The 26,131-nt window shown below is 51.6% G+C and overlaps 1 protein-coding gene and 1 long non-coding RNA gene across 2 annotated transcripts; one reads left to right on the forward strand and one right to left on the reverse strand.

Annotated features, from left to right (window-relative positions):
- Positions 1-225: 225 nt before the first annotated feature.
- Positions 226-11,039, reverse strand: LOC115029705 (uncharacterized). The gene is made up of 3 exons (XR_003835253.2): positions 10,928-11,039; positions 1,011-1,172; positions 226-463 (listed from the first exon to the last, which is right to left on the reverse strand). It is a non-coding gene; the product is annotated as an uncharacterized LOC115029705 (long non-coding RNA).
- Ip6k3 (inositol hexakisphosphate kinase 3) lies at positions 2,376-25,609 on the forward strand. Its single transcript, XM_021149851.3, has 6 exons — positions 2,376-2,568; positions 11,912-12,188; positions 18,495-18,693; positions 19,669-19,844; positions 21,101-21,276; positions 24,343-25,609. The coding sequence occupies exons 2-6, from the start codon at positions 11,990-11,992 to the stop codon at positions 24,778-24,780; spliced, it is 1,188 nt and encodes a 395-aa protein (XP_021005510.1). The 5' UTR covers positions 2,376-2,568; positions 11,912-11,989; the 3' UTR covers positions 24,781-25,609.
- The last annotated feature ends 522 nt before the right edge of the window (positions 25,610-26,131 follow it).

Raw genomic sequence — 26,131 nt, forward strand, 5'->3', positions numbered from 1 at the left:
AAAGCTGAAGAAACCAGGACGGTAATCAGAGCTGTGCCGTGGGTGGAGCTGAGCTCAAGCCGGCTCACTTCCCTGGAAGCTGGGGTCACCCCTGGCTGGGGAGAGGCTGGCACACATGGAATTGATTGTACTTTTTTGTTTTTGTAGTTTTAAGTGCTAAGGAGAAAGGATAGGCTGAGACCCACATGCAAGCCTTTTAGTTTCAGATGATCCCGTAATTTGCCGCATCCCACGTTCAACCAGAATTCACTGATGGCACTGGGGAACGTTTGTGGTGGGGCCTCGCTCTGTTCTGTCCCATGTGGGGAAGGCCACAGAAGGGGATCTGGGCAGAGATGGGAAAGGAGCCCAGTGTGAAGGTTCCCTCAGCTGCCCCAGCTCCTCTGTACCCTTAGGCCTTTGTGGCCATAGTCAGATGTTTCTCTTGCCAGCCAGGCTTTGAGAGGGACACAGCTTGATCAACCTAAAGGATAGAAGGGAAGGCTGACCCGGGGCAGTCTAGACCTGATGTATGCCCTTTACCCCACACCATCTCTCCCTGGCCAGATGTTCATATAACTACCCCCCAGCTCATCTTCCCTCCCACCAGCACCCAAAGGCCCCCTGGGAAGGTGACACCGGGTGGCCTCTGTCTTTGATCCGCCTTCACCAGTGTGCTCCCTTTGGGGCACAGCCTGCACTGCACTGCCCCTGCACTGCAAACCCAAGGCTGACTTCCAGTGTACTGTGTTCTAGTTCCTTGGTTCCTCTGAGAAGCTCCAGGCTTGGGCTCCTGCCCAGTTCCCATCACTCCTGATCCTCTTGGCTTCCCCCTACCCTAGCTGGACCTTCAGTCTTCCTTCCCTCGGCTGCCGCCGCCATCTTCCCACTGTTTCTTTCCTCCTTCTGGTGTCAGGAGGTCACTTCCCAGGTCCAATCTGAGCTCCCTCCATTTGACTGAGCCTCTCTCTGTTCTGACAGGGTCCTCTGTTGGGAGAGTCTGGTACTACCAGGCCTCCAACAGTGCTTACCGGAAAGCACTTTGGGATTGACAGAGGGATGGATGGCCTTACTCTGGACCTGAGATCTTCTGAGCATCCACAACTCTTGGCAAGCCACCTGAGGTAGCTGGGAGTGGGTGGGGGTGCCAGGTGAAAGAGAGGACATGGCCTAGTTCAGCCTTGTTCTTCCTTCTGAGCAGGGATAGAAAAGAAAACAGAGAAGGTTGAGGTGGGATCAGTAGGTCTGCAAGTGCTTATTTAGTAGGGCTGTGTATTAGCCAGGATTCTCTAGAGTCGCAGAACTTATGGAATGACTCCTATATTAAGGGAATTTGTTATGATGACCTACAGTCTGTAGTCTAATTCCCCAACAATGGGCAGCTGTGGGTGAGAAGTCCAAGAATCTAGTGGTTGCTCAGTCCCACGAGGTTAGTTGTTTCCGCTGGTCTTCTGTAGAAGTTGGTTCTGGTTCCGGTTCCGGTTCCGACAGATGTGCTGGCAAGTAAGGTGAAGGTGTTGAGAGTCTTCCTTCTTCCCATGTCCTTCTGTAGACTTCCCGCAGAAGGCGTCGCCCAGATCTGGGATTTGATTTGTCCCAGGCTGACCTTGAACTCAGAGAACTCCTTGCCTTGATCTCCTGGGATTAAAGGAGTGTATTACCTTGCCTAGGCCTAAACGTTTCATAGCCACTGTAACTCACCATCTCCATGCTAAGATCCAGGTCAGAAACTTGTGTCTTCCAGCTTCAAGATCTGGATCACAGGTGTGCCCTCCAATTCTGGATTGTAGTTCATTCCAGATATGGTCAAGTTGACGACCAGGAGTAGCCACTACAGACTGCAGGCTCTCTCTGTGTGAGACCTTGGGTCCTACCCCAGCATCACATAAAGGACAGGTGATGAGAGGATTCATCAGGTAAGGGCACACGTCGCCAGGCCTGACCCTGAACTTCAATCCCTGAAACCCACATGGGGAAGAGAACCCATGCCTACAAGTTATACTCTGACCTCCACAGGCATGGCATGGCATGTGTGTGCCCTCACACATACATGCACACAGATATGTATGTATGTATATATGTATGTATGTATCTATCTATCTATATGTGTGTGTGTGTGTGTGTGTATACACACACACACACACACACATATAAAATGATTTTTTTAAATAAATAATTGAGGACTCTGTAGCAATTAGCACCTAGACTTCAGGACCAGTCACACTTCAAGATAGCTGAGCTGAATTCTCTTTCCTACCTCCTCCTACTCCCCCAAAACTTTCCCCCTCTTCCTAGTCCCTGCCCACCTTCCTCGTCTTTCCTCTCTCCTTTTTCCCTTCCCTCCCAGACCCCTGGCCCCACTCCAAAGCTGTGGATACCAGCTGACAGCTGGGCATTCAGGCCTAGAGGGTCAGGTGGTTTCCCTTACCCAGGCCACTGACAGCCTAGATCTAGACGGGAAACTCCACCCGGGCCCCAGCGGAGAACTGAGCTGGACCAGACCTTTCTCTGTGCTTGCAGACAGAGGAGAGCACTGAGAGACAAGAGCCCCTACTGCGCACTCCCTGATACCCCCAGAAAGAGGCTCTGGTGAGTGCAACCTTGATGTAGGATGGGGAAGAACCATCTTACTGAGCCCTGGATGGTTCCAGGGTGAGGAACAGAGGGTGTCAAGGCCAGCTCCCATGGTGGGGTAGCTTCCCTACAGACTGGTTGGGAATCATAGGGGATATAGGCCTGTTGGAGGTGTCTGTGACTTGGAATTTACCTCTGTGTGTGTGTGTGTGTGTGTGTGTGCATGCTTGTGCAGGCTGGGGTGTGCAGGGGCTGGGGCAGGCAGCAATTTAGAGATATGGGCATATGTCCATGTCCCATTTCTTCTTGTCCCCTTAGCATGACCCCCTCTCCCTCTTTCAGCCTGCACTAATGTGCTCCCCCTGGCCCACAAGTGGGCAAGCCAGGTCTACAGCAGTGGCTATGGATCATGGGTGAAGGGCTGGAGCCAGCCACGTTCCTTCAGACTGGGTTAAACCTTCCCAGAGGCAGGCATCCAAGGAGAGTCCTCCCTCCACACTTTGGAGCCAGGGATCAGCATGTCCTGTCCCATCAGCCCCACCCTTCTTCCTGGATGAGACCACGGGGGTCTGGTGACGTCAGTACCTGTGGGTGGTATCTTAGGGCCTGGGTGCAGGGACACCCTGGAGAAGGTTAGGTGGCAGAGGGAAGCCACTGAGAGACATTCATAGGAGACATGAACCAAGGCTAATGACCTCTGCTGCCCTAGACAGAGGCAGAATCTTGGAGACCCCACGCCTGCAGGGTCTTCAGTGGCCCCCGAGACCTGAATCTGAGCCATTTCTATGATCTCAGGGTTATACATGGAGGTATGGGAGGGGGACCCAGCCCCACTCCTTTGAAATAAGGTCTCATGTAATCCAGGCTGGCCTTGAATTTGCCATTATAGCCAAGTCTAGCCTTGAATCCTACATGTTCGCGCCTCTGCTTCCAAGCTCCAGGGCTACGTGTGTGCACCGCCATGCCTAGCTTAGCTTTGCTGGTTTAATTTTTCCTCTTGAAAGACCCTATGGGAAAACGGAGAGGATGCTGCCAGGCACGCTCGTGTAGCCTGTACTGGGCTCTGTGCATTCTCTCTCTGTCTTGCCACACTTCCTTCAGAAACTACCCATGAGACATCAGGGATCCGAAGTCATTTATGAGAGGCTCAGGTCCCACAGCACACCTCACTTGGTCCTGACAGAACCCCAGGGTCACGATCCTTCTGACATGGGCCACATCTGCACCTGGATCAGGAGGAATTCATCTGATTAAAGCTGTGTTAGACCAAGAGCCAGTCCTACCTTTAAGATTCCTCTCCGTCTCCAGAGACCCTACCTCCTCCCTCTGGTTCTCTCTCCAGAGGCCCTGCCTCCACCCTCTGATTCTCTCCAGAGGCCCTGCCTCCACCCTCTGATTCTCTCTCCAGAGGCCCTGCCTCCACCCTCTGATTCTCTCCAGAGGCCCCGCCTCCACCCTCTGATTCTCTGCCACACACCCGTTGAATTGAAGGTACTTACAGATGGGGAGTCTGAGGCTGGAGTCCCTCCTGTGGGGGTTCCCTGAATCTAGGCCCACCATGCTCTCTCAGGAACCTAAGAAGCCCTCCTCTGCCCCCATGCATTCTGCCTCCTCTTGGCTGCATTCTGGGGCCAGCAGCAGCCCCTCCCCTCTGCACAGGCACTTGAATAAATCCTCACCAGGCAGAAATCCTTATGGTTGCTGTCTTGTTCACTATCAGCCGCGGGGAACAGCAATAAACTTTATGAACATTGGTTGTTACGGAAGGAAACCTGCAGGCTGCTGGGGGAAGTGAGAGTGTGAGGCATACGTCTGCATCAGTGTTGTGTTGGCCTGCATTGCCCCGTGGCATTCTGCTCCTGTGCAATCCAGGGCACCTGCCTGTGTGCAGAGCCATTTCTCAGCCCCTGTCGGCCCCTGTCTCTGCTGAAGCAGCCATAAGAGGAGACAGACCCAGTCTTGATGACTTCGGAGCTTTTTAAAGACATTCCTGATGGGGCAGGAGAACTTCAGCTATGGGCTCTGCACTCTGGGACAGGTCTGGACAAACTCAGGGTGTCCCAAGAATATGCCCACTGGCTGTTAGCTGTGGAGGGGCTGCTGGCTTTAGTCTTCAGACAGTGTTAATCCCTCCTGGATATTCCTGGCATCCACACGTGTACTGCTGCCCTCTGCCGGGGAAGGGTGTGCTGGCAAGTCTCCCTAAGAGATTCACTCCAGAAATGGGCAGTGTAGGGGCCTCTGGTGGGAAGAGAACATAAGAACAGCAAGCATACACACATGAATGCAAACACACACACCACACACACATACATGCATACATATACACACACATAAACACACACCATCACACATACATAGATACATACACACACACATACACACACACATGCACCACATACACATACAGACACCTAACACACATGGACACACATACTTCACACATACATACACATATACACACAAACACACACATATATACACACACACACCACACACATACACACAGCACATACACATACATATAGACACATACACACATGGACACACACACACTATACCACAAACACCATATACACATATATACACATACACATAAACACACATACAGACACTCACCACACACATATACACACATGTATACATACGCACCACACACACACACATGTTCTGCATAATTCTTGTGCTTTCACCTTTAAAACTGTTGCTGGAGGCTGGGAAGTGTAGCTCAGTAGATAGAGAGCTTGTCTGATACTCAGAAAACCTAGGATCCTGTCCTCAGCACTGTGTCACTTGGGCATGGTGGCACACCCTGTAATACAAGCATCTGAAACTCCCCAGCCGATTACCACCTACGCCTTCTGAAATGGGTTCGGGTCCTCTTATCTCTAACAGACTGAAAAGACATTCTCTCGGGCATCACAAGGACACTGAACAGTACCTGTCCCAAAAGCAGGAAAATGAAACGAAATCAGGAAGACATTGGGTTCAAAACCAGCCTCGCCCGGAGACCCTGCCTCAAAAACAAAACTAAACAAACCCAAATAAGCAACAGCAGAAAGAAATCTGTTGCTATCTCTACCATAACATGCCATGCTAGCCTCTGGCAATCCCGTGTCTCCAGGACACAGACCTCTTGCCCACATTCAGGGATCAATCCTGTTGTATAAAGAAAGGCAGCAGACATGGGGAATGGGCTGCAAGTCATGTCTGAGGTCCTGGGTGCAGCTTAGAGGCCATGGGGCAGTGAAGCCTGCTGGGCGGGAGCCACTGAGGGACAGTGTCCCAGCCTTGCTTCTGCAGAGCCCTTCTAGGGTGCTAGTCTCTAGCAGTCAGCCTTCCCCATGCCCTCCCAGTCTCGGCAGCGAGCTCAGAACATTGCATGAGCTGTTGAGTACATTTGTCAGTGGCTGAAGGGCTTCCGAACTCATAATCATGGCATTAAAATTGTATTCGGTTCTCAAGCTGAGGGAATGTTGGGAGATTTTAAACATTAAGAGGGAAAGCGGGGGAGATCCCTTCTCAAAGAGAGAAATTGGTATGGAGATAAGTTTCTGGGCCGAGGGGTGTGGAGCGTGGCCCCAAGAGCCTGGAAATAGTGCCTTCCTGGGAAATAGATGTTCTCTGAAGACACATCTATCATCCACGGCCAGGAAGGTGACGTGTGCAGCCCCCCCAGAACTCACTCTGTATTGATCCCACCCAGCCAGAGAGCCAGGCAGGCCAGGCAGGCCTAGGGCTCCTGGGTTGTTCTCGAATGGACTTACAAACACATTAACTCCTTCTGGAAACATAACCCTCTGCTTTTGCAGCCTGGATGGGCCTGGATAATGCACGGCCCTCAGCCACGTGGGGAACTCTGAAACTCCCCTGCCCATTACCACCTAAGTGGTTTTAAATGGGTTTCGGGTCCTCTCATCTCTAATAGATTAAAAAGATTTCCCCTCAGGCATCACAAGCACGTTGAATGGTACTTGTCCCCAATTGGTGGCTCGGAGAGGCCTATGAAATGTACCTGAGAGCTTTGGAGACGAGAGGGCAGACCATAAACCACTCGGCGTTTGAATTGTGTGGCCCTGCTGTGCCTTGCTGCAGTCTCTTTCTTAATAATGTCCTTCCCAGAATGCCCTTCCCGTGAACACCTGAGGTTTTTCAGGATATGTTCTCTCTGAAGGCTTCTGTACCTCTGTAATTTGAGTGGGGACTGTCCCCTCCCAGGCTCTTCTCTGAGGCCCAGCAAGCTTGTGTATGTGTGTGTGCACGTGTGCGTGCGTGCACGCACACACACATACTAAAGGTTGATGTAAAATGTCTTCCACGGTTATCTCTCCACCTTATTTTTTTTATTTAAAATTATGAGTATGTCTCCAAACAAAAAACAAAAAAAAATTAAGTATGCAGGTTTTACATGTATGTACCATGTATGTGCATGTGTGTACTATATGTGTCCCTGATACCAGCAGAGTTCAGATCATCTGATCCTCAGAACCAGAGATATCGGTTGTTGGAAGCCATCAGGTAGGAGCTGGGAGCCGAACCCCAGTCCTCTACAAGAGCAACAAGTGCCCCTAACCACTGAACTCTCCTTCCAGCCTCTATTTCTTCATTTTGAGACAGGATCTCTCTACCCCGGCTGACCTAAAATTCGCTCTGTAGAATTCACTGTGGCCTTGATCCACTGCCTCCACCTGCTCCGTGTTGGCACTAAAGGTGTGTGCTACGGTGCCTAGCAGCTACCTTAGTTTTTGAGACAAGATCTCTCATGGGATCTCCAATTTGGCTAAGCCCCAGGAGCCCCCCTGTCTCTCTGTTCCGGGGCTGGGGTTACAGGGATGTACCACTGTAGCACGTCTGTCCTTCTCATGGGTGCTGAGATCTAAAGTCAGATGCTCAAGCTTCTACAGCAAGCATTTCAGTCACTGAGCCTTCCTGCCTCCCCCTTCCTCCGACCTGCCCCCCCCCCCAAGCAGGGCAGGCTGAGCTCCCCTCTCCCCAGCCTCCCCCATTGTCCACCAGACTCAGCACACACACACACACACACACACACACACACACACACACACACACACCACTCTAGTCACCTACTCCTGCCCTGTCTTCTGCCTCCCTTTACATACCTGCCCTGAGCAGGTCTTCTTCAATCTCTCCGAAGCTAAGCCAGCCTCTCCCCTGCTCCTGATCACTTCATAGTCACCTTAACCTCAGCCCAATGCAGAACTCCCAGCCCTTCCATAGGACCCTCGTTACTAACTATGCAAATAAGTAGGATTCACTGTGGTATCCCAGTGTCTGCAGGTGGAGGACCTGATTCATGCCCACCCTTTCTGGTCCCAGCCATTGCTCTTGTACTTTCCAGTCAACCTTTTAGGTTTCCATGTGAGAGAACATGCTATTTCCATGTGAGAGAACATGCTATTTCCATGTGAGAGAACATGCTATTTCCATGTGAGAGAACATGCTATTTCCATGTGAGAGAACATGCTATTTCCATGTGAGAGAACATGCTATTTCCATGTGAGAGAACATGCTATTTCCATGTGAGAGAACATGCTATTTCCATGTGAGAGAACATGCTATTTCCATGTGAGAGAACATGCTATTTGTGGTGCTGGGACTTGAACCCAGATCTCTGCTCTTATCATTCCTGGGCTATACCCCCTCCTCTATCCCAAAGGACTCACTTTTCAGCATAATTTCCCCCCTACCAGTAAGCCTACAGTACTTTTTTGACTATTAGAATTTGTTGATTGAGAGGGGAAAAAAGAGAGAGAGAGAGAGAGAGAGAACAAAACTCTAAGAATCCCATAAATGTCTTTGAATGAATTCATGCACCGGTTATTACAATGCTCATACATGCTTGCGAAATGGCCGCTCCCCTTCCTTTCAGAACAGGGAGTATTCCCCAACCTAACAGAGCCAGGCTGGCTGCCACTCAGGCCTCAAAACTTCAGGAAAGGGCTTGTCCCGATGTGGCCTTACTCACTACCGGCCCCCTACAGCCGCACCCCAGAGGCCCAAGTTAGCCCGAGGCTTCTGGAGTGCAGCCCAGTGCTACTTCATTGAGGACATGACCTGGCCACAGGGCAGGAGGGGCCAGGGATGGGGCCTTCTGTCACTTGCTGGGGCAAGGGACAGCCCTTTGCTGAGCCCCTTCTTGCTAAAAGCATTTCCACAACTGCTAAGGGTGTGAGGAAGAGGTGTGGGCTAGAAAAACCTAAGCAGGTAAAGGTCTCCTGTAAATGTGTCAGAATGGGGTGTCCCTTCAGGCAGGTGCCTCACTTGCCTCTCAGTCATCTGGAGAGTCACCCATGCACTGACTGATGCCCATGTGGAGGAGTCTTGTGTGTGTGCACTGTCCCCTGAGCCTCGTGACAAGGCCACAGCAGTGGACAGTAGAACAAACTCTATCACCAGCTCAGCCTCAGCCTCTGTGAGTTGTAGTTGGGGGAGGGGAAATTGTGCCTCCTGACAAATCTGAGGAAGGACTCATAGGAAGAAGGGTAGGGACTTTGGGTCTGCTCAGAAGGCCCAGACAGGTAGGGCTGTTGATCTGGGACTTCTAGGAGAAGGGCTGGAGAATGGAAGCCACCACCACTTCCACCTCCACCTCAGACCCACAGGGTTGTGGGCCACCATACAAAAGGAATGAAAGGAAAACAAGCCTCAGACACAGTACAGAAAGCCATGGTCCCACCCCTAAGCCCATTCTGCATCCGATCCATTCTCCCCAACTGCCTCACAACTGCAGACTGTGCATCCCAGGAACACAGAGACCCTCTGAGGCCTAAAACATAAAGCCTGCAAGAGCAAGTGCCTCAGTTTACCCAGCCGTCAAGCCCAGTGTTCTTAAGGAAAGGCACTGGATCGCTGCCCTCAACCCCAGATTCAGGGATGGAGCTCTGCTCCAAAGTGCAGGATCTACTCTGGGAATGAACTCCCAGAGTAGGTGTAGCCAGGCCTGAGCATCTCGCCTCTGAGAGGACAGGAGAGGAGGGCCACGCTCTAGTCATCAGCGGGAGGAAAGAGTCTCTACTGACAGGGACACTCTCCTCACATGGTGCTGGCAGCCTGGCCAGAAGCTCTTCACAGCCCCTTGTGGTTCTCCCCGTTCTTTTTTGTTTTTCTTTTTCTTTGTTGTTGGTTTTTCGAGACAGGGTTTCTCTGTGTAGCCCTGGCTGTCCTGGAACTCACTCTGTAGACCAGGCTGGCCTCGAACTCAGAAATCCGCCTGCCTCTGCCTCCCAAGTGCTGGGATTAAAGGTGTGCACCACCACTGTCTGGCCTTCCACTCTTTCCAAGCACCCCACCAGGACAGACACATTCACTCAGTGAGGTGCAGGGACCATCTAACATTGGGGACGGGGACGGTAAAGCTCGTGTCTTAAAGGTAGGTTACTCTGAGCAAATCCCAGCCTCTCTTTGGGGCGGTTTCCTGACTTTTAAGGTAGATAACGGACATCTGATGATAACCATCCTAGCCTCCTAGCAAGCTGGGAGCTACTGAGTGCAGACAAGCCTAGCGGGTCTTGGTTCAAATCTCGGTCCTTCTCATACCAGCTGGTGCACACAGGAAACCCTCTTGACCTTTCTGTTTCCTCAGCCAGAAAGTGGGCTGACAGCTCCAGTGACCTCATAGGGTCGTCATAAGGGCTGAAAGTTCCAGTGACCTTGGAGGGTCATCATAAGGCTTAAACTGTCTACCTACAACATCCAAACTGCTATGTGACCTACAGCCCAGCTATGTGTGCGGCAGTACGAGGGACTGTGTGGAACAAGGCAGTGTGCGTTGGCAGGCTTAAACTGGCATCTGAGAGCCATGCCTGGCAAGTATGGGCCTGTTCTCAGGGAGACCAGTGTGACACAGGAGCCTGGCTAGCCTCCTTCCAGGAGTGGCTATAAATGGACTTTACAGACTAGCCATTCCTCTAGTTACCACAAGTGACACTGCCTGGGGACAAGGTAAATCTCCACAGGCTGATCACCCTTGGGCCATGTGGTCTGGGTCCCATTTCCTTATCTGTCCACACATATCCCCAGATTCTCAAGGATCCTGAAAGCCACCCCACCCCCTGACCTGTCCCTCACAGACCCTCACACACCCCCTCACACACACACGGGTGGCCTCACCCCACCTCAGGACAGAGGTTCAAAACGAGCCCTCTGGGTTTCCTGGCCCAGCCTCTCATCTCAGGCTTTTACCCTTGCCTTCCCCAATAACCTCACCAGCCACCCCAATATCCTAAGCAAATGCGCAGGTGCCAGGCAGGGCCTGTAGCCCTTCCCTCTCTAACAGGCACACTCTGTGGCCTGAAGGACACGGGCTGGTTTGGAGACCCTGTGTGACAGGGAAAGGCCAGACTTGGGCTTTTCATACCGTGGTCCGCTGGCAGCCCAGGCAGCCAGGAGAGCCTCTGTAAGCGTAAGTCCAACGAAGTGATATAGGCACTGCTGCTTGTGGAGCCAGCCAGCCATGCCCAGGGCCTGGAGTGAAGGTCAATTAGAGGGTTAATGATGCCCAGTGCTGCCCAGTCTCCAGTAGAGGGAGAGGTATTAATAACTTGTGGTGAGGGCCCTGCTGTGGGAATGTCCTCTCAGATGGGACAAACACTGGGCAGAAGAGCCTCCCTCACGGACTCCTTGACACTCTTCCGAGAGAGTCAGAATGACTTTAGAAACTAGTTTTCCAGAGTTTCAGGGTTTGTTCTAGGTCAGGGAAGCCCACCTTAGGGAGCTCAGAGGAGGTGTTGGTGCCAGGCTCAGGGGACTTTCTGGACCTTTGTCTTAATTCTGTGCCTGACTCTGCATTCTTGTCTGCTGCATAAAGAAACTGAGACCCAGGTGGCTTCAGTGACCTGCCCAAGGTCACACAGTGGCTGTATATGACAGTCATTAAAAAAAAAATCACAAATTGCAGGAGCATAGCTCTGCTCTACAGAAATAAAACAGCCCTGTCAGACAGCGGGGACCCAGCAGCTCTGTTGGCTTCTCCCTGGGTAGAGGTGGATGTTTCCAGAAGGAGAAAGAGGCAACGTGGCAGGAGAAGTCAGGACTAGACCCTGAGCCTGGAAACTCCCTCTCATGCAGGTTGTTTGTGAGTTTTAAGTTTCAGTGTTTAAATCCAGAAGACGCAGGGTATTATGTAGTCTCACCCTTGAGTCATGGAAACAGACCATGGCCAGTTACTCATAAAAAATCATATCAGAAGCAAAACACAACACAAAATCAAAGCAAAACCGAGTCCACGGGCCACACACTGGTACACACTGGCACACAACAGTACAAAGCCAACACACACCAACACACACCGAGAATACACCATATAATTTCTGTTTTTCTTTACTTTTTTTGTTTTTTACAGAGAAGTCAGCTGCCAGACCACCCACCTGGTGGGAACAGCAGCTTCTCCCTCTTGCCTTCCTTGGGAGGACTTGGTGCCATGGTGGTGCGGCACAGCTCGGACAAGGGGAAGATAGGGGTGGGTGTGCCGCTGGAGCCCTTCCTGCACCAGGTCGGGGGCCACCTGAGTGTGCTGCAGTATGATGCCTACACAGTCTGCAAGCCCCTTGTCTCCCAGGAACAGAAATTCTATGAGTCCCTGCCACTGGCCATGAGGTGCTTCACTCCGAAGTACAAAGGTGAGTAAGGGGTGGGGTCAGGGTGGGCTCAGCTGCTGCTGCTACTGTGCTGTCACTGGACATGGGCTGTGTGGAGACAGAGCCCTCATCCCTGCACCCAGTAGGGCTGTGCTGGTGCTTCTTCACTGAATCTCTTTAAGCTCCCACATCGTGAGTGTTTAATGGCTTTGGAGATAAGGTCAAGCCACTCAGCATCGAAGAATTGGCCATGGCGTAAAGGATGCCCAGTCCTATGGGGTTCTGATGGGATGCATATTCTACTCTGTGCTTTGGGAACATCATGGGTGTGGCTGTGGCTAAACATAGAGCCAAGGGAGGCTTCCTGGGCCTCCCTCTGGAGATCCAGGACAGACAAGACATGGGGAATCTGGGACAGGACTTGCTTAGGAGTCTAGAATACCTACTCTATACAGACAGGCCAAAGGCCAGGCTGCCTTTTGGTGTGTGCATCTGAGAAAACTATAAGGTGGGCAGGGTGTGTTCTGGAGCCCAGGACAAGGTGGTGGTGGGAAGAGAGCTCCTCTTGGTTTTCTTATCTGATACCCCGCTCCAGATCCAAGGGCAAGAGTCTGGTCCACACCCAGGGGTTGGCAAATGAGGTCCTACAGAGTTGACTGCCAGGTGCCAGCCCAGAGCTGAGTGGGTTCCTAGAGGACAGGCCCTCCGTAAAGAACTTAGTTTTTCATGACTGAAGGCTGCTGCCCTATGCCCAGTCTGCAGGGACGGCAATTATGACACTCAAGTAAGCCCATCAGAAACCACTGTGGGGAGCTAGGAATGTGCCTCGGTCCTCCGGAGAGTGTCTGCCTAGCATGCGTGAGGCCCTGGTTTCCATCCCCAGTTCATGCCTGGAATACTCTTTCTCAGGAGTAGAGACAGGAGGACCAGACATTCAAGATTGCCCTTAGCTACGTAGCAAATTCAAGGGTCAGAAAATAAAGAAACCAGCTGTGGTCAGTGGCAGGACAGCTGGGGAGGCTAGATGTGGCTGAGCTGGTGTTTCTGAGTGTGAGTTTCATCAGGACTCCTGGACTCCATTCTGGACCTGTCAATCAGAACCCAGGGTCATGATTCAAGTTCAGGTTTAACACTGACCATGGACAAGAATGATGGCTGCTGGGCACCACCACGCCCTGGGCCTGGATGTGACTTCTGAGTATTGTTTCACACTGGGCCTCTGTGACGTCCTGGGAGGTAGGAGAGTTGGCTGTCTGTGGGGCCCCACTCTTACATGCCCCAGCCTTTCCCCACAGTCTTCCGAGGTCACAGGCCAGTGCTGCCTGGCTGGTCATTGTTTATCTTCTCAGACAATTCACTGGAATTAATGTCTGTCCTTCTGTAACTGAACTCAGCATAGCAAAGGGTGGCAGGTCCTTGCGTGAGGCGGACTCCTGCCTGCAGCAATTCACGCTTGCTTGGCGCAGCTCTAGAGCTGAAAAAAAACTGTGGGGATCTGCCCTGGGCAAAGGGGAGAGGCTGTTCGGGTCTTTAGGAGACCCCCACCTCACTCACACAGACTCAATGTCCTGTCTATGCATGCCTATGGTCTGCTGGGGATGACAGGGCACCCTCGGGCACTGGACACCTGCCCAGACAGACCTCTGGTTCCTGGGAATGCCTCTTTGGGCTCTGCTAACTCCAATTAGAGACGCTCTCTTCTTAGAAAAAAAAAAAAAAAAAAAAAAAAGGCTTACAGCCACAAATAAACATTGTAAGTTAAAAATATTATAAATTTAAAAAAAAATGCACTTAACAGAGTTTACCTCATGCCCCAGCTTAGCATGTGGCCGCATGGAATCAACTGGGGGTGGCAGCCCCTGCCTGGTGTCCTGAGAGGCCTGTGTCTTGTATCACCAGTCTAGGAAAAGATCAAAACTGAGAAATCAAAAGATGTTTTCTCCTGGATACATTTTGCTCCCACCATCACGAAGCAGGGAAGTTGTAGGTCAGACTCTCCTGCGCTGAGGGATGCCGCCGGTACCTCTGGCTGAAGGTTGTAGCTAAATGGACATGCCACGGGGTCTAGGTCAGCCTTGCCTTTGGGATGTCTTACAAATGGTGTTTCTAAACACAGTGGGGAATGGCTGGAGCCAGGAACCTCCTGACTCCCTAGGATAATGGATGAGTACCAGCCAGCTTGAGAGGGCTTGGTGGCATCCCAAAGCCAGGCTTTGATGAAGCAGAGCTGGAGCATGATCCAGGCAATGTGAGGAGACCCTATAAACGGCTCGGAGCCCAGTAGGGCTCCCCCACTCACTCTTAGGAACTCACAGTAGAGCTGGGGACCAGTAATGGAGGTGGCTGGTTTTAATCAGTAAGAAGCTGCAGTGGCCAGTCCCTTGGCCTTGCTCTGGGCCATTGCAAGAGGCTTCCATGCCCCAGTTTACATAAACCTCATAACTCCTCTCAGAAGCCAACACTTTCATAACCCCAGAGACGCAGATGAGGAAAGCCAGCTTGCCTGGGGCTACACAGCCGAGAGAGGTGGGCCTGGGGTGTGAAGCCCTGATGTGTAGCTCTGTGGGTTCTTGGCTCTATTCACCCACTCCACTGAGACACCTGGCGTGTCCATTTCAGGGTCCATCTAGCCCCAGGAGGGAGGAGATGGACTCTCTCAGAAGTACTTAGGCAAAACATCGTGCCAGCCAGATAGACAACCTTCTGCTCCCGCATAGAAAGAGCTTTCGCAGAGAGGTGGAGCCATTTCTAAAATGGCTACTGCGTGCCACGGAGCCCATCCCAGTGCCTTCCCCAACAAAGACATCAGGGAGAATTTGGGCTAGGATGGCATTCTGAAGGAGAGTGCTGTGTCCCTGCAGCTTATTCTAGACCTTAGCTGGACTCCTAATATGGCCCTCTTGAGGCTGAGTTCCTTGCCTCTCCCTCAGCCTTGGGTGAATGAGGACAGGCACCCGGGCTCAGTTGGTAGAGGGTTTGGCCAGATTCATATTACAGATGGCGGCGGTGAATGTTCTCATAAGCTTAAAATAAGCACATGATACAATTTCTGCCAAGGCTCAGGAAGCTGTTTGGTCAAACCGAAATTGCTGAGATGCTCCGGGCATGCCAATCGTGGCAGTAAGCACTCTGTCTGCCCAGCTGGCACACTCTTGGGCTGAGATGCATGGGACAGGCTATGGCAAGCCCCAAGGCTCCCAGTAGGGCCTCAGCAACAGATCCCAGGTCTAAGACCCACAGACATAAAGCCTCCTGACCATATAGCACAACCCAAGCACTAGAGAGTCTGCCTTCTCGTGGGTCAAGGGCAGGCAGCTCAGCACAGTTTACAAGGGAGATCTCAATGGGCCAGCTCCAGGGGAGAGCTGTGCTGAGCCCCGGCTGGATGAGAGAGGAGAGAAGGAGGTCACAGGAGCTAGAAGACAGCCGGACAAGATGATGAGCCCATCAGAAACAGAGAGAGAGAGCTGCAGGAATGCTGAGCTGGAAGCTCTGGCTGTATGAGAAATGGAAATGACTTTTGGGTTATATCAGTTGTGGGTTATTTGCACCCCCTCTCCCCGGCCTTTACACAGGCACTCGACCCGATGAGCTCAGACAGGCGTGGGGCCTGGAGCAGCGGGGAAGGTCACATTTCTTGTCTCTCTGGGGAGGCCTCCTGGGCACAAGCTGCCAAGAACTGTGTTTTCTGGCAGCCGTGTCACCGTAGGCTCTCAACTAGAAAAGGCCATGGGCTGCCAGATGGGAATGTGAACTCTAAGAGACCCTAAAAGACATTGCTTTAAGCCAGTGGAGCTTCCTGGACCCACTAGGCAGCTGGAAGGGCACAGACTCACTCCAGGACAGGCACGGGGACGACTAGGGCTCTCCCTTTGTCAAAGAGGACTCACGTTGAGAGCTAGGAGGGTGTCCTTCCTTAACAAACACCTCCTGCCCGAGGACTCCGAGCTAGAAACACAGAGGCCATGCAGGGCTCCACTCGTGGCTTCTCTGTCCCCTCCACAGAACAGACTGGCCAGAACCAGTATTTCTGGGAACACAGCAGGAGTGTCCCATATGCACTTGTGGGTAAACAGAACCCAATTGTGTCAGACTTTCCATGGAATCTTGGGAAATGTGTTATAACATACCCTTTCCTTAGCAGGCACGTGTTAGGTGGCACGCTGGTCGTGTGACCTTGGCTCAGACTCCAACCCCACCCCGACCCCCAGCCCTCTGCATCAACTTATGGATGTGCTGTAACTTCAAAACCACGAGGGGAAAGTGCCAGTCCTGGGCCACACAGAGTAGGAGAGATAAAGAAATATCCCTATCTGGCCACTCCCAGGCACAGAATGATGGAGCTTGACAGGCGTGGTTCAGGCTGGTGTCAGATAAGCACAAACATCAACAGCATTATTTACTACTCTGTGTCTTCAGGACATGGAGACCTGGGAGGGGTGGAGGAGAAGCAGATGTTTCAAGAGTCTGAGAGGACTGAATGTCCCTCCCCCGCTGCAGAATGAGGCCACTAGGAATCTGAGATGACAGAACTTGCCTAGGGATTCCACTGGGCTGGGTATAGTGGACTCTGGAGAGCCATCCCAGGAGTGGGGGTCCACACTGACAGTCCCCAGGGGCTGGGCCGAGATTCAGGAAAATAAATCAGCAGGCTTCCCTGTCTGCTCGGGGGAGTAGCCACTCATATGGGGGAGGTAACCAAGGAGCCTGGGGAGAAACAAGTATAGAGCACATAGAACATGTGACCCTACCTCCTCTCCATCTCCGTCAGTAGGACACACACCATGTTCAAGAGAGTTTTTGTAAGGGGCTCTTTGCAGAAATTCCTGCGCTGAAAACTGTAACCACTTCAAACACGCAGGGTGGGAGGGAGGGAAAAGAGACTCCGGTGGAACGTTGCAGCACCTGACCTACCCACAGTGACACAGGGCAGGGACACAGATAGCTGAATAACTTCCTTTCCTGACCCCTCACCTCTACAAGAGCCACACTGGCCAGAGCCACTGAGAAATAAGAGAAAGCACGGGAAGGCATCCGGGCACTGGATGGGGTCAGCTCCTCAGCACCCGGCAGGCGGAGAAGCTGAGAAGAGGGTGAAACCAGGAAGGAAGGAAGGAAGGAAGGAAGGAAGGAAGGAAGGAAGGAAGGAAGGAAGGCAGGCAGGCAGGCAGGCAGGCAGGCAGGCAGGCAGGCAGGCAGGCAGGCAGGACAACCAGATGTCCCGTTCTCAAAGAAAGGAAGGCTGTCTATGATGTGGGACTAAGGCAAGGCCAGGAACCACAGAGGGAGGCCGGGCTTCTCCATTGTGACAAGGACTCCACAAGGTGACTGTGCAATGCTAACTGCCCCTCATCCGTCGTTTTGTGTCCCACCAAAGTATCGGGGAGACTGCAAAGCATTTCAGATGAGCTCAAGGGAGGTCCTTGCCTACACAGCCCGTGACATTCCTGCTTTGATTACCAGCTGTGGAGGTTAAAAGCACCCTGTGTTAGGGAAACCTTGAAGATTCTAGGGCAGTGGTGTCAAGCTCCTCAATGCTGAGACCCTTAAATACAGTTCCTCATGCTATGGTGACCCCCCCCCACACACACACAACTATAAACCTTTTTGTTGCTACTTCATAACTGTAATTTTGCTACTGTTATGGATCGTAATATAAATATCTGATATGCAGGATATCTGATTTGTGACCCCCAAGGGTCACGACCCACAGGTTGAGAACCACTGATCTAGAATTTCCCCCAAGAACAACACATATCCCAAATCCCACATGCTATTATCTTCAGCCAGCGATGATGGCTGGGTACCAGTGGGAAAGGCAGAAGGGAAGACTGTCTGAAGTAGGGCAGAACCCTGAGTCCCGCAGCTGCCTCAGGAGGGCTTTCTAGAAGAAGCTGGCTGGATGAAGACAGATGAGAGGATAGAGATGGCTGAGCAGGCAGAGGGGAATGGAAAAGGGATGGGCCAGGCTTCTCTTCATTGGCGCCCCCTGGAGGCGGGGAGGTGGGAAGGCACCTTCATGGAGGACCAGCTCTAAGGGATCCCAGGTTGTCTGTGGATGGATTGTTGGTCCTGGTGTGACAGGGAAGGTGTGAGCAACCTTGAAGGTGGGAATCTAATTCTAGAACAATGTAGGAAGTGTGAGAGGTGGGGTGAAGAAACAATCCTAGGACATCCCTAGCTCCAGGGTAGGCGCTGGGGACATATTCAGGTTCAGGCAGAGCCACCCTAGTCTTGACTCTTCCTTGAGAGAACTTCGAGGGAGAGAAGGAAACTGCCTAGGGCCATTAAACTCAACCGTTATGACCCATGACCCAGTGTGTTCTCCCCTCCCTCTGTGTCCTGCAGGTACCATCACAGTGCGTCTCCGGAGAGACAGCAGAGGCCACCTCGGCCTGGTTGCCAACCCACTGAAGGAGAACCTGGAGCCTTTCCAGGTCTCCCCAGAGTCCAGAGCGGTAGCTCTCTGGCAGACACTTCAGCAGACACCCAGCAGCGAGAGCAGCCCCTGCCCCCTCACCCAGCTGGCTCGCTCACTGAAGGAGAGGTAAGGACCACTGAGCAGGGAACAGGGAGCTGGGTGACTGTCCCTCAGCATGCACCACACTGTGCCCAAGGCCAACCAGTCCACGTGGGGGTTAGCTTCTAGAAACTGAGACATTCCGATAAAGGCTGTTGCAAAAGAAAGGCCTGTCCTTTCTTGGGGAGGATGGACTCGGAGCTAACACAGGCAGGGTGTGTGTTCCAGAACAGATCTCTGGTACCTACTCGGTTTAATTAAATACCTGCTTCACTGAGACCATGCAGGTCTCAGGGGGAGAGTATGCAGGCGCAAACCTTGGAATAGTTTACAGAGAGGAAGTGTGCCTAATTTCTCTTGGAAGTCAGCTTTTAGCAGATCACAGGGAAGAGTTAGGGAGAGTGAGAGCTCCTGGAGACAAAACAGCCCCAGGGGCCTAAGGACCTTAGAGAGATCTTAGGAGCCTCTGATGACTGTCTGCTGACCTTTCCCAGAGTCCCTGGGCAGGAGCTGATACAGTAACCATGTTGCTCTTCCCCAAGGAGCTTCAGATCTAATTAAGTTTTTGGTTCAGCGCAGGGCTGTCCCTTCATAGCTGGGGCCAAGATGCAGAGCATACTCTAGAAGGCACTGTGGGGTCTCAAGGACCTCACACACCAGGGCATGAATCTAGACCCCCCAACCCTGGAGGTTCCAGGTGGGGTCACATCCCTTCCCTTTATCACCTTGATAGCAAGAGTGGATCTAAATCACTCCAGCCCTTGGGGGGGGGGGGTAGTACATAAAAAAAAAAAAAAACAAAAACAAAACACTGAAGAGACCTATACCTGGCATGATCTGGTGTCAGGACCCTGTGGTATCTCTAGTGGTTTGGTGAGAGTCCTATGCAGTGGTTTGGGTGGCTTTTGTCAGAGGCCATGCCAAAGAGCCCAAACGATGAGCCACAGCCATCCTTCTTCCTCTGGCAGCTGCTGAGCTGTCTTCAAATGCTTCTCTCTACAGTGCAGCCAAGGTACTCCTGAGGTCCGACTGCCACCTCAGTACCCAGGCCTCTCCGCTGGTGGAAAGTGAAGATGGGAGCCAGGTGGAGAGAAAGGGCTTTAACCCATGGGGCCTGCACTGTCACCAAGCCCACCTGACTCGTCTGTGCTCCCAGTACCCAGAGGACAAGAGGCACCGTATCCTTACTACCCTGGAACCTAGGGTTGCTCACAATCCCTAGGGCAGGTGTGCGCAGAGGAGGACAGAGACAGAGAAACAGATGGACGAATGGTTCGCGCGTGTGCGCACACACACAGGCACACACATGCAAACACACACATGCACTCACACACACATGCATGCACACACATGGACACACAGACACATGCACACATACATACAAATGCACAGGCACTCACAGGAGCAGTCACATACAAGCAAATACATACATGCACACGCACATACACACATGGCCACACATACTCAGACATATGCACATGCACACACACTCACAGGAGAAACAGATCTAGGGAGATCTGAAGGTTTGAACCCACAAGCCCAGGGTCTTGAAGAAATCAGATTCCTTTCAAAGGAAAACTCAGAGGGCGTGGGGACAGCCCACTAGTGGCTAAGTGGGAGCCTGGCTTGCATGTCTCTGGCACTTCAACATATGGGAGAAATGGAGCTGTGTTACTGGGGAGACAGGAGGATCCCTTGCTAGGGCTAGGTAGGGACAGGAGGAAGTCTCTCTATGCCTCACTCCATTGCAACATCTCTTCCCTTCAGATTTTGCCTGCAGCCCATGAGCTATGGAGAAACCCTAAGGGGAGGGAGGCAGACCTTTCCCTACAACAAAAATGCCCTCCACCCCTCCCAGACCTCCCCACCCCTCCACTCTATCCTAACTCCCCTCCCATTCCCCACCTCCCTGGCCAGGTAGCTTAGGCCCTTCAACCCTCTGGGTTCTTCCCAGAAAAATAAAACAAAACCAAACCCGGTGGCTGCTCTTGCCGTATTTACCAGGACACATCTGCCGCCCTAATCCCTAGGAGGCTTCCGAAGGATAATTACTCTGCTGAAATTAATATTCCTGCAACTTTCCTCTGAGGCGAGCATCAACCCCCTGTCCCAGAAGGTGCAGGCCCATTCAGCGTCACACAGCATCTGGAGGTCTCAACCCCGAGATTTCCCTGCCACAAATGTAAATTGGCCACGGCCTGCCAGGAATTTCATGCCTGCGTTTAAATTTCAACCTCAGAGCAAAAATGGAAAAGAGAAAAAAAATCTTCTCATAAACTCCCCTAAATAAATGGACTTATTAAAGCGGGCTGCCAGCGAATATCTTGCATCCTTAATAGCCAGGCTCATGGGTGAGGCGGGAAGAATGGCCAGCAGCCTCAGCTGCCCTGATTGACGACCTCAGAGCGAGCGTTCCTTGACCTAGCGCATCCAGGGTTCTTGCTGTTGGAAAATGTGGTGTCACAGTACAAGCAGCCCTGCATCCTGGATCTGAAGATGGGGACCCGCCAGCATGGAGACGATGCATCCGAGGAGAAGAAGGCACGTCACATGAAGAAGTGCGCACAGAGCACCTCGGCCTGTCTGGGCGTGCGCATCTGTGGCATGCAGGTAGGTGCTGAGGCCTGGCTACAGGGGTCAGAGGCCGGCATCCCCGTAGGTCTACCACACTCTCACTCCACCCCCACCCCTGCCCTGTACCCTCCCTTCCCTGCAGAGCTCCTTACCATAAGGGAGCAAGGGAGCAACAGAGGAAGCTGACAGATGGGTGCTTTTCTTTTTTTCCTTTCTTCTTCTTCTTCTTCTTCTTCTTCTTCTTCTTCTTCTTCTTCTTCTTCTTCTTCTTCTTCTTCTTCTTCTTCTTCTTCTTCTTCTTCTTCTTCTTCTTCTTCTTTCTTCCTTCTCCTCCTCCTCCTCCTCCTTCTTCTCTTTTTTGTCCTACTCACTCTGTAGACCAGGCTCCACTGCCCGGCATGACGGATGCTTTTCAAGCAAGGAAATAGATATTCTTGGTCTGAGATGCCAGGTGGAGGTGGTTGGTTTTGTTTCTAAAGATTTATTTATTTTATGTATATGAGTACAATGTCCGATGTCTTCAGACACACCAGAAGAGAGCCACCATGTGGTAGCTGGGAATTGAACTCAGTACCTCTGGAAGAGCAGTCAGTCCTCTTAACCACTGAGCCATCTCTCCAGCCCAGTGTTTTGAGACAAAACTTCAAGTATCAGCCGGACGTGATGGCACAAGCCTTTGATCCCAGCACACAGGCGGATTTCTGAGTTCTAGCCCAGCCTGGTCTACAAAGTGAGTTCCAGGACAGCCAGGATTATACAGAGAAACCTTGTCTCGAAAAACCAAAACAAACCAAAACAAAACTTCAAGTATCCCAAGTTGTCTTCAAACTCCTTATATAGCCAGAGCTGACCTTGGATTCCTAATCTTCTGCACCATCCACTGAGGTTTGAGATTGCAGGCTTTGCTGTTATTCTGCATTCCCACCCCACAGGTGGTTTGTTTTTTGTTTTTTTTTACAGAGCACCCATGAGGATAGTCCAAAACACCATTTTGGGGCAGTTAAAACTTTATGCAGTGGTCCTGAGGGTCCTCCCCTCGTTGGGAGGGCCTTATTTTTTAAAATATTTATTTATTTATTTATCATATGTAAGTACACTGTAGCTGTCTTCAGACACCCCAGAAGAGGGCATCAGATCTCATTACAGATGGTTGTGAGCCACCATGTGGTTGCTGAGATTTGAACTCAGGACCTTCAGAAGAGCAGTCAGTGCTCTTAACCACTGAGTCATCTCTCCAGCCCCCGGGAGGGACTTTTAATGACGGTGTGGGGCAGAGGTTAGAGAAGAGCTGAGAAAATACACCTGATGGCTTACTTATCTGGGCGTGCACATCTGTGGCATGCAGGTAGGTGCTAAGGGCTAGCTGCAGGGGTCAGAGGCCGGCAACTGACTCTTTTGATTTCCCGTTAGCCAATCTCTCTTCGACATTCAGCCTTTCTGCTTCTTTTTGCTGCTTGATTGGGTTAGCCAATGGGAAGGTCAGAAGCCACTGAACCCAGTCACAGGGGTGGCTTGTTCCCTTACTGCCTGGGTCCTACACCTCCCCTACCTCTGTTCTTATAAGATGATGGCAGGGCTGTAGGGAAACAGACAGGACTCCAGCCCATCCCCCCAGCAGCCTGTCTACTCAATACAAAACCAGACTCTGCTTTGACGGTAAACATTATAGCTTTCCTTAATTGAAACTGCCACCCCTTGAAGCTGAAAGTTGAGTCCATAAATTCATTGCACAGATGTCCCTGGGAAGGCTTGGAATGCAATCCTCGAGAGAACAGAACGAGATGATTTGTGGAGTGAAAGGAATCTCTCTGCGGACCTCCAGCCTTCTGCAAGTGATCTGATTTATCTAAAAAGTGACGCTTGTCGTGTGTTTGCAGAGGCTAATTTAGCAGCCCATCTTCAGCCTTCCAAAAGCTTATCATCTCTTTCTGATTAAAAACAAAACAAACACATTATGTAATACGAAGGCAAGACAGGCATCAAACAGGGTTAGCCAGTTACAGGCAGCTCTGTCTCCAGGTGCCAAGTCCCCCCCCCCCCTTGCTGTTGCAGCTGCAGGCTTTGACTCAGTCTCTGTTGCCCCCTGAGCTGTCTGGACTGGGTGTGGCCACCATGGCATCCTCAGCAACACCTCTCTTCTGCCCGCTCCCTTTGAACGGCATGCCAAGGGCAGGAAATAGAGGCAGTGAAGAAAGGACCACTTGCTGGAGAGGGAGGGTGAGGACCTCTCTGACTCCCAGGCTCCCGGCAGCCGTGCTGGCTGCCTGCAGGTCCTATGTATATCTGAGCTAGCCTGTTTTCTTTACCTGGAGACAATTCACAGACATTCGAAGCAATGTCTGGAAGATCTATCCCTGAATGCTTCAAAGCTGTAAGAAAAGACTCAGTAATTCTGTGGAAGAAGAACTTAATCGGAGTGGCTCTCCGAGTCTGCCGGCCTGATTTCAGATGCAGCTACCAGCTTGGGTTTGCTAATATCCGAACTGAAGGTGGCCAGAAGCCAAGATTTAAATCACGACTTGGAAAGTTGATATTGGAAATTCACCGGAGAGGAGATCTAAACCTCAGAGTGGTGCGCTGAGGGTCACCTCTGCAGGTGAAGGCTCTTTGGGCCTCCGGTTGGGACTAGACCTGCAAAGAAAATAGTTGAAAATATACACACCACACTGGAGCATGATGAGAGACCATCTCCTGTGCATCTTGACCGCTGTTTCCCAAATCACCTGGAAATCACTTTGTATAGGGGCTTGTTATGCTGCTACTGTAGAACAGGCAAGTTTGGTTTGGTTTGAGATACAGTAGCACTGGCTAGCCTTGAACTCACTGCGTAGCTGAGGATGACCTTGAATTTCTGATTCTCCTGCCTGTGCCTTTCATGTGCTGGTTTTACAGGCTTGCCCCACAGTGCCCAGTTTATGCAGTACTGGGGATTGCACACAGAGATGTGACCTTGCTAGGCAAGCTCTCTGTCAACTGAGCCATCTCCTACAGCACTTTTCTTGTCGTCGTCGTCGTCGTCTTCTCCTCCTTCTTCTTCTAGTTTACAATCCTTTACAATCCTTCATATATATATTTTTTCCTCTCTCTCTTTTCCAACCTTAGGTTTATCAAACTGATCAGAAGAGCTTTCTCTGCAAAGATAAGTACTATGGAAGGAAGCTCTCGGTGGAGGGATTCAGGCAAGCCCTTTCTCAGTTCCTCCATGATGGAACCCGCCTCCGCGCCGAGCTCCTGGAGCCCATCCTGCGTAGGCTGCAGGCGCTGCTCACTGTCATCAAGAGCCAGAGTTCTTACCGCTTCTACTCCAGCTCCGTCCTCATAATCTATGATGGGGAGCCTCCCCAGACCACCCAAGGCAGCACTTCCGGTGGCGTCACTTCCGGAGACCCGGCCAAAGTCGATGTCCGGATGATTGACTTCGCTCACACAACATACAAGGGCTCCTGGAACGAGCACACCACCTACGAGGGACCAGATCCTGGCTATATTTTTGGCCTGGAAAACCTCATTGGGATTCTGCGGGATATTCAAGGAGAATGAAGCTTCTTGGAACTTTCTGGGATTTTTCTCCGGGCTGCAGATTTTGGCCAAGGGACCCAAGCTAGGGTAGTCTAGATTTACCCCGTAGGTGTCTTTGTAATAACCATATCTACCTTCAAAAGCCATCTCTGCATGTGGCGGGTGGTGTTGACAATTGCTAAAGAAATCTGCTCTGCAGGCAGCCACCCCCCCCCCCCACCGGGCAGCTTGCGCAGTGCAGCTCCAAAACGGGGTGTCATTGTCAAGTGCACAGGAGGGTGTAGCCTGGGTCAGAGGCTAGCTAGCACTGTGGTGCTGCAGGGTGCCTGCATTCCAGACTGCTTCTCTGTTGTCAGGCCATGGTCTTCAACCCCTAAAAAACCCCCAGGAGGGAGAAGACCCTGGAAGAAGCCTTGAAGAATATTCCGCTTGTGTGGATCAGCCCCTCCCCAGGTAGACAGAGCTGATGCCTCCCCCATGAGTCATAGGTGGGACAGGATGAGTGATTCCCTCCCCCCCAACTAAATGTGAGGGGATGGGTCCCTGCAGCCTAGTGGAACTAGCAAGTCTTCCACATTGTGACCATGTGATGTCCCTGACCTGGAACTGCAGCTTCCAGAGGAAGCAGAGTGCACCCAGAGGAGCCCACAGTGTTGGGCTGTATTCTCCATTTCTATTTATTTATTATTTTGGGTGCAGGTGGGGGTATGTGTTGGAAGTAGAGAAACTAGAAGACCAGGAACCCCAAGATGATGTTTACAAGCATGGTGGATACAAGTAAATAAGAAACCAGAGCAAACAGGTCTAATGAATTCCTTCTTCTGCAGCACTGAAGCTTACTACAATGCCCTGGAGCCCAGCGCTGCACTATGCTTCCCAATTAGGGAAATAAATTTGTTAATAAAATTGCTGAGGTCACCAGTGATTACTGGTGAGCCTTAATATTCTTTTTGTTTGTTTATTCTGATCAGCGGGCTGCCCGGTACTTCCAATTTATGAGAAACTGGTGTGTGCACAGCAAGAACAGCTCACCAGTTTCCCGTGGTCTCTCAGGAAACTGTAGCAATGGGCCTGGGAAAATATTTGCATGGGGATAAGGAGAGGGAGGGCCGAGAGTACAGCTTAGTTGGTAGCCTGCTTGCCCAGATTACAGGTCATGAGTTCCATCCCCAGGCCCGAACTGCACAGCTGGTGGTACATGCTAATAGTCCCAGCTCTTGGGAGTTGGAGGCAGGAGGGTCCAGAGTTCAAGGTCATCTTTGACTACAGAGTGAGCTTCAGGTCAACTTGGGTTATCCGAGACCCTGTCTCAGGAAAAAGCAAAATTGCACGTGTCTATAAGCAAGCCCGGGAAAGAAGAGGCCTAGCGTTT

The sequence above is a fragment of the Mus caroli genome, unplaced genomic scaffold (genome assembly GCF_978045245.1).
Source record: "Mus caroli unplaced genomic scaffold, Mus_caroli_1 scaffold_18, whole genome shotgun sequence".
Classification (NCBI taxonomy): domain Eukaryota; kingdom Metazoa; phylum Chordata; class Mammalia; order Rodentia; family Muridae; genus Mus; species Mus caroli.

Bases quoted from the DNA above. Each gene is read 5' to 3' on its own strand.
- Ip6k3 (XM_021149851.3), top strand. From the start codon at position 11,990: ATGGTGGTGCGGCACAGCTCGGACAAGGGGAAGATAGGGGTGGGTGTG. The intron at 18,694-19,668 runs GTAAGGACCACT...TTCTCTCTACAG, and splicing joins GCTCGCTCACTGAAGGAGAG to TGCAGCCAAGGTACTCCTGA. The intron at 19,845-21,100 runs GTATCCTTACTA...TAGCGCATCCAG, and splicing joins CCCAGAGGACAAGAGGCACC to GGTTCTTGCTGTTGGAAAAT.